Source organism: Astyanax mexicanus, chromosome 9 (assembly GCF_023375975.1).
Source record: "Astyanax mexicanus isolate ESR-SI-001 chromosome 9, AstMex3_surface, whole genome shotgun sequence".
In the NCBI taxonomy this organism is placed as follows: domain Eukaryota; kingdom Metazoa; phylum Chordata; class Actinopteri; order Characiformes; family Acestrorhamphidae; genus Astyanax; species Astyanax mexicanus.
The window spans coordinates 15758838-15767101 of record NC_064416.1 but is presented as its reverse complement, the minus strand read 5'-3'; the positions used below and the strand labels follow the sequence as shown (position 1 = coordinate 15767101).

Here is an 8264-nt window from a genome sequence, read left to right as displayed (position 1 = left end):
CCGGTGAATGTAAAGTGTGGCCACCCACCATATTTGCTTGAAAAATCAAACTGCTGGGAAGAATTTCTGCTGGTTAAGCAAAACCTGTGCAACATAATTGTGCACTTTTGTGTATTAAAATGCCGCAATAATAATGACCCGTGCGAAGACGTCAAATCCTCAGCCCCTGTTCAGAAAAGTCTGGGAAATGACGCAGTAACCATCTGTGACACACTCCTTACACTACCAGCCAGTGAAGTGGATATAATGCATTAAAAGTGCACATGTCTGAGCGTGTGAGTGGGTTTTCGTGTGTAAGGGGGTGAGGGTGGGTGGGGGTGGGGGTGTTGTCCCTTTCCCCCTGCTCCCCTCGGCCTCTGGGACAGTATAGCAGGAAAGCCTGAGGTGATTCACAGATGAGTCAACAGCTATCTACTATAAAGCTCCAGCACTGATGGAGCCTAAGCATGACACAGCTCTCTCACCTCAAGGTAAGACCTCCCTCTCTGTCTCTGTGTTTATACAGCTCACTGTGCAGCCTGTGGATAAGATACTGAGGACACTGCTTAAATACAGCTCTATATTATATATAATATCAGTATACAGTATTGGTTCTATTCATTCAATCTGATTGTATTCATTATTTTGCAATTATATGATTATTGCAACATAATGTGGGGAAACCCTGTGTAGATTTCTATGTGTTGAAATACGTGGACACACTAGAGTTATGCAATGACTGTTTATTCAAGTCCAAAGTGTTCCGTGAGGAATTTTGTAAATCAAGTGTTCACTAGGCAAGTTCAACTAGGTTTGCAATATTATAGAATTTTTTTTTATCATTAATATTTCTCAAAATTGTGCTTTGTATTTTAATTATTTTGTTCTCTTAAGGGTCAAAATGACCCACCACTATATATGACAACAGATAATAAAAAAAAACCCCACTAAATTATCTTGTTTCATGTTAAAATTTTAATTGTTTGATTTCTATCATTTATATTTTCATAAAATCTATACACTACCATCCATGTGTAGATTATCTTTGAGCCACTTTTTTTTTTAGATTTAGGTAGTTTCTTTGAATATTTAGTTTTTTTTTTAAATGATTTTTCAAAAATGTTTCTTAATTATTAAAGTGGTTTATTAAAATCTGGGTGAAAAGTAATTTTTACACTTAGGACAGGAGGACTTTGCAGAATTTTAAAGATTATACAGGGGTTTAAATTAAATTGGGATGCTTGATGAGAGATAACTTACCCAACTGTCAGTCGCTATGAGAGTGTTATAATATTCGCATTTTCTAGTTTCACCTATAAATTATTTAATAAAAAAAAAATCCAAATTCGCATATACCATACAATTCTTCATACCCACTAAATACAGCTCTGGAAAAAAATAAATAAATAATTGACCACTTAAAAATGATGAGTTTTGTTTGATTTTACAAAATTAAAAAAAAACTCTGGAATATAATCAAGAGGAAGATGGATGATCACAAGCCATCAAACCAAACTGAACTGCTTGAATATTTGTACCAGGAGTGGCATAAAGTTATCCAAAAGCAGTGTGTAAGACTGGTGGAGGAGAACATGCCAACATGCATGAAAACTGTGATTAAAAAACAGGGTTCCACCAAATATTGATTTATAAACTCTTAAAACTTTATGAATATAAACTTGTTTTCTTTGCATTATTCAAGGCCTGAAAGCTCTGCATCTATTTTGTTATTTCAGCAATTTCTCATTTTCTGCAAATAAATGCTCTAAATGACAATATTTTTATTTGGAATTTGGGAGAAATGTTTTCTGTAGTTTATAGAATAAAACAACAATGTTAATTTTACTCAAACATGTACCTATACATAGCAAAATAAGAGAAACTAATTCAAAAACTGAAGTGGTCTCTTAATTTTTTTTCCAAAGCTGTATGGCTGTACTATGAGTCTTGCTACTGTAGGGACAGTACTGATCTCATGCTGGCTGAATTATGCTGAATTATATTGTCCAGCTTTGTGTAAATATTTAAACAGTCCCTAAAATCCAATTCTGGTGATGAACATGTTTCGAGAATCAATACAATTGTGAATAACATCTACATAAATATGTATTTGGACCTTTAAGAAGTTACTTATGGAAGAAAAGGTGCTTTTTCTGTGGCATCACTTAAAGAATCCATTTGTATCACCTTTTTTATTTTTACAGTGCATTGTTTTTATTGGTAGTGGCTACTGGATTTAAGTTGGACAGGGAAATTAAAGCATTGCTTGTTATTCACAGATAGTGCTGCACTATTGGATTGCTGCACAGCTTCTGACACAAGAAGAAGAAAAAGAAGAAATAAAGAAGTATGCATTCATACCCAGCTCTGCTGTGCTCCTGTGTAGTGAGCATCCTCGCTCTCTGTCATGGACTGCCTCTCCCTGCAGATACTATGAGGAACTTGATCAAACTGCAGGCTGAAAACATCAGCGCCAGAATCCAGAGGCAACGAGATGAGGTAGTGCATGTTTCTATAAATACCAATGTGTCAATACGTTTACCCGTTTACATATATATATATATATATGATACCATTTGAGGCATACACTCTTCTTATGTGTGTTTAGTTAACAACAATACATTTTGTAACACAAGTTGTAACACAACAAAGGCCAGGCTTAGCAATAGCTTCTTCCCTCTGGTAGTCAGGCTACTTACAATCACGCTGCTATCCTCTACTTACTCACTGACTAGAAATATACTCATCCTTTACTATATACTATTTTTTACAAAGTGGTTCTTTAAGGGGCGTTTAGTAAAGGCTACATAGAACCAAGACAACTTAAAAAACTGTAAATGCTAAATGCTATGAGTACATCACTCTGAATAATCTAACGCTACATTTACATTACAAGCCACATTGCCCAAATCCGATTTTTTGATATGGAAATCTTGACGGTTCACATTCACAAATGTAAGTGAACTGTATCTGTGTGTAATGTGAACAAATCTGTCCCTGAAACGCCTTACATGCGCACATTGAAACGTGTATAAACGTCACCTTCTTCACCAATAACAAAAAACGTCATATTTGAGAGATGACTCGTAGCTTTATAAAGGTAAATGGATGCGTTAGCTTGGTTTGCTTTTGCTGTTTTTGCAGCTACAGCTGCACAGGTGCACCAAGAGATAGCACGTAATGTGTAAAAGCAAAAAGACGAATTACAATTTGACCGTTCACATTCATGTTGCACGTCCATGGATTGGATACGCACCCGATTTAGAACCATATATAAAAGTGACTCGAATCTGAAACGCATTTGGCATGTTCACACTGCTATGAAAAAATCTGATCTGAGCCACATTAAGCAAAAAATCTCATTCTGATTTGAAAAAATCAGATTTGGTCAATGTGGTGTGAAAGTGCCAAATCCGTTTTTTTTTTAAAATCAGATTTCAGTCACTTTCACAGCTCCATGAAAAAAACAGATCTGAGCCACATTGAGCAAAAAAAAATCAGATTTAAATCACTTTAGCCTGTAATGTAAACGTAGCCTATATGGGCATATTCATATTCTTTTCCATTTTTCCTGTGTCCAACAAATCAGCTTCAAGAACTTTCAGTTCACTTGCTGCCTAATACCTACTTTAGATCTTATCTGTTAACAAATGCCCCTGGAAATTCAATATTGGTTACTTTACCTGGTCATAATATTTGGTAGTGTTTTTTTTTGGCCAGAGAAAAACAAACGCTACTATTAAAATAGCAAAAAAACTACAAAACAGGTTTCAATGGTGAACAGACTTGGTTCTTTTTATCTTACCAAAGCTCCTATCTTCTCCCACAGCTGCCGATATTCCATAATTTGATCCTGGACAGTCCCGAGCTGCTCCCCGAGCTGCCGTCTGATAAGCCCATCGAAGGCCTGACGTCTGTGGTGGAGACCCTCAGCGCCTTCCAGAGAGTCCTGCACAGCCTGCCCAAAGGCCACGTGACCCAGCTGCGCAGCGATGTGTCCAAGCTGCAGAGTGACCTGGAGGAGAGGATGAGCTCCCTGCAGTGTCCCCACAGGAAAACATCCACTGAGAAGACCCTGGAGGCCTTCCTAAAGAACAATAGAATGTTCCACATCACCCTGGGCCACGTAGCTTTGGACAGACTGCAGAAATACTTACAGAGACTTACACACAACCTAGACAAGCTGAAGACCTGCTAGTAGAACCTCCTTCACGCTGTCTATTTTATTACAATATTTATGCTATTTATTTATGATCACATATTTATAGACCAAAGAACTCTTTTGTAACCGCTACGTTTTAAAAATGTTTATGAATATGTACTGTATATGTATTTTAAAAGAAATCTGAAAAGCTGAAACCTTCAGTGGCCAAGCCACCTACAAAGGAAGGGCAAAGTATCTCTGACTGCAAGCCACGACTCCAATCAGTATTAACTTTCACACACACACAGCAAGCTGACCTCACCACCAGCCGAGCACGCTCAGTGATGATGTCACACCACCTTACCAGAAGACCTATGACCGATGATGCTGGGAAGCACAAATCCTCTCTCCCTGCCTGGAACACCAGCATATGCCCACTATGGATCAAGCACTTTTTGATATTACATATGTTCTATGGATTGTCAATTATTTAATATAGTAAAATTGAAGGTTATTTGCAGCTGTAATTATTTATTGTATATGATGTCATTGAAAGCAGGTTGTAAAATGCATATTTTTTATATATATATATATATTCGCAACTGCAGATTTCACTGAAATAAAAAGAAACCTTTCTAAGTCATGGTTGGTTCGAGCATATATCACCAATAAAAGTGTGAAATCGAGCATTTGTAAATTAATATAATATAAAATTGATGTAGCAGCAAACAACTAAATTCTATGTAATGATATAAGGAAGTAAAGGCTTCCAGTTCCAAGAATTAAGAATTAACACACACTTTTTGAATTTATAGATGTCTGGGCCCTGGGAAAGAGACAATACAGTGACTGCCCACATGGCACTGTGCATGAAAGATGGCAGAAAGAGTGCAGCATTTAACATCCAGGTGAAAGTAACAGGTGAAAGTCGGCTAACAAAATATACTGTTTAAAATGATGACATTTTGAAGCAACTGTTAGCCATGATGCTAACAGAGACATCTGCCAGTATCTGCATTGATTGGAGCAGGTTATGCCGATCTTACACCTAGTAATTTTCAAGCGATTTCTCTGTCGCAAACAAATTTCCAGAGTCTGGAAAAAATCACTAGTCTTGCTAGAGTCAGTCGGGTTCTCGTCCTGGCGTTCCAATAAAATCAACCGTGTTTAATATTATCGCAAGTCTTCAGACTTTGCTCAGGCAAATAGAGACTCGAACAGTGTTAACAGCCAATAGGAGAGCTACGGGAAGCCGCAAGTCAAGAATATTTTACTGTTTGCTGTTAATATGATTTGTGTGCTTCTTACTTTAATATGTAGAGTATTTTAAACACAGGTAAAGACAATTAAAGTCATTATATAATCAAAGTTATTTTATTTTGCACTACATTGTCTTATCGTGCAGTGGTATTTTTGATACAAACAAGTTTAATAAATACACATTTTGCAAGAATAATGTTTTCATTGCACTAATTCTAAAACAAGGCAAATGTATAGCAGTGAAACTCTGATTCTTTGTAATACAAGGTTGTAGGAAAAAAAGGGGGTAATGAATCTTATAGTCAAAATTGAACGCAAAATATATGTAATATTAACATGTAATATGTATCGTATGTAAACTTCACCAGAAGCATGATGGGAAATGATCTCAGAAAGAGTATAACAATGCTAACAGCTGGGCTCAGCAAAGTTAGAGCCTCAATAGTAAAAGATACAGCAGTTGGATTAGCGAGGCTGATCCAAACACTGTTGGAGCTGTAATGCAGATACCTCAGGTTGCAACAAAATAATTTCAAGGAGGTACCCCTGGACCTGTAAACTGCAAACTGTACAACGGGGAAGACTTTAATAGTTTTGTTTTATACTTTTACCAGACATGGATATACTTTAGAGCAGTGAGAGGTGAAATGAGTTTTGATGGGAGCCATGACGCTCCTTCTCTTACTCACTGCTGAACGCATCCCGTCCAGGAGGGGAAAAAAAAAAAAAACACTACTGCCTACACTAAAAACTGATTGCTTTGAAGAGAACATGCCCATCAGAACCCTCTCTGTTTTGCATGTGCTTCATGAATATGCACACAAGGGGAGCGCCTTTCGGTCTCTCTCTTTCCCACATAATTAGATAAAAAAAAGTCGCCTGGTCACTGTTTGTGTTCACTCTTGGGTAACTCAGTCTAGATTCCGGGAGTTTTCATCCGATCTGTGGGCATCAGGAAGCCATTACTGATATGCAGAAGACTCCCGCAACTACCGGGAGACCTAGGACGTCTGTGTAATGTTAACAGAAACAGCAGCCAGGCACAGCCAGGTTAAAGCCGGTTAATCACTATGCTAGCAGCCAGCCCTCTGCAAATGTACAGCTGCAATGGTAACAGACACAGCAGCCAGGTTCAGCAGGGTTGGGATGCATTAGCCACAATTCTAACAGCCAACCTCAGTAAGATTGGAGCTGGGATGCTAACAGACACAGCAGCCAGGCTTGGCAAGGGGTTGCTCCAGTTCTCTAGTATGACATCCACTGTTGGAAAATGTATATCGTCACTGTCCAATGAAAAACACTTATCTCCAAAACAGCAGCTTTACAGGAGAGAGAAAAAACCTTGTAAACTTTCAATGGAAGTCAATGTAAAAATAGTTTATTTTAGGTCAATTTGAAGAGTTTCTATTGGTCCGTTCATCAACACATTTTGGCACAGTGTAAGGGACAGTTTGTCAAATTTATTCAAATTATGTAGTAAACTAAAAATCGACAAAAATGGAGATGAGTGTTTTTTATTGGACAGCAACAATATGCCCTCCTTTATGTGACGCTTTGCATTACGGCCAACATTTTCACAAATCAAGTTGGATAGAAAACAAGGTATGGTATGGTTCACAAGAATGGAGGTTTCATTAAATATCTTGCCTCCTTCATTGGGTTACCTAGGAAAAAAAAACTACAAAATTTTACTCCAAACACATCGTCTGTTGTCCGAGACGTTTACCGCTTGAGGTTTGGAGCTTCAGGTAAAACATCATTAGCATTACAAGTCTGTCCAGACCATCTGTCACCTAAAACCTTTAACTGTTCCACTAATCTGCTAACAAATCAAGCATTAGCAAACAGAGAGTGAGTCAGCCTACAAAACAGATGTCATTTGCATCCACAATATTTAATGAGATGTATTGAGCACAAAAAGTGCCGAAGTGTTTCAAACATTAAAGCTTATTCATTTACATGTTCTGGTTAACATATGAGACTATTAAACTATTTTAAATCATTTTTCATTAACACATGACTAGGGCTGGATATCGAAAGTCGATACCAAAAAGGCACTGACCGAAAATTCTCAGTACAACAGAGAACCGAAAAGTAAAAAAAAAAAATAATAATAATAATACATTGGTGCCTGTTTTCAACACCCCACTGCTGCGCTAAAATCTCTCAGGTGCTCGTGCTGTCTCTCTCTCCCTCTCTACCCTGAGATATTATAATACAGTAAAAAATGATCTAGGCTGCATGTCCAAACCACACTACATTATTATTAGTTCTCTTCTCAATAATACAGGGAAATACCAGAGTTAAAAAAAAAAAAAATCACGATTCTAATTCTTTTTTGAGTGATAAACACCTAACACTAATATAAATATAATTTAATTTTGCCAATCTAATGCTGACATTTCCAAAAAATATTTCTTATTCCTGATCTTTTTTAAAAAGCTGCTAACCGCAGCTATCATTATTACTGTTGCTTAAAATGTGCCTTATAATCCAGTGCGCCTTATGTATGAAAATAGACCAGAAAATAGACGTTCATTAATAGTGTGTCCTACAGTCAGAAAAATATGGTATTTAATTGTGCATATGTCCTCATGCCTGAATAAAAAAACACAGAAGGTGTAAAAATGTATTTGCATATGTATAAAAACAGTTAATGTATATTAAGAAAAATTGCAGTGTGAAAATGCAACCTCTTCAGTTTGGTTCGGTGATTCCAATGTTAAAATAAAAACACTACATGTATTGGCCATTTGAATACATTTGGAACATAACTGTATAAATAAAATTAGAATTGAAAGAGAGAATATCAGTCTGTTATTTTCTAAAGAAAAAGAAAAGAGAAAAAATAGAAAGGTAAACATGTTTTGTTCCAGCTGAT

The 8264-nt window shown here is 36.8% G+C and overlaps 1 protein-coding gene across 2 annotated transcripts; it reads left to right on the top strand.

Moving 5' to 3' along the window:
• Positions 1–384: 384 nt before the first annotated feature.
• lepa (leptin a) lies at positions 385–4766 on the top strand. 2 transcript variants are annotated; one of them, XM_022679408.2, is made up of 3 exons: positions 385–470; positions 2259–2478; positions 3809–4766. In XM_022679408.2, the coding sequence occupies exons 2-3, from the start codon at positions 2329–2331 to the stop codon at positions 4175–4177; spliced, it is 519 nt and encodes a 172-aa protein (XP_022535129.1). In that variant the 5' UTR covers positions 385–470; positions 2259–2328; the 3' UTR covers positions 4178–4766. The 2 variants fall into 2 exon arrangements, with proteins under 2 accessions (XP_022535129.1, XP_049339635.1); XM_049483678.1 differs by lacking the exon at positions 385–470 and having other exon boundaries at positions 1889–2478.
• The last annotated feature ends 3498 nt before the right edge of the window (positions 4767–8264 follow it).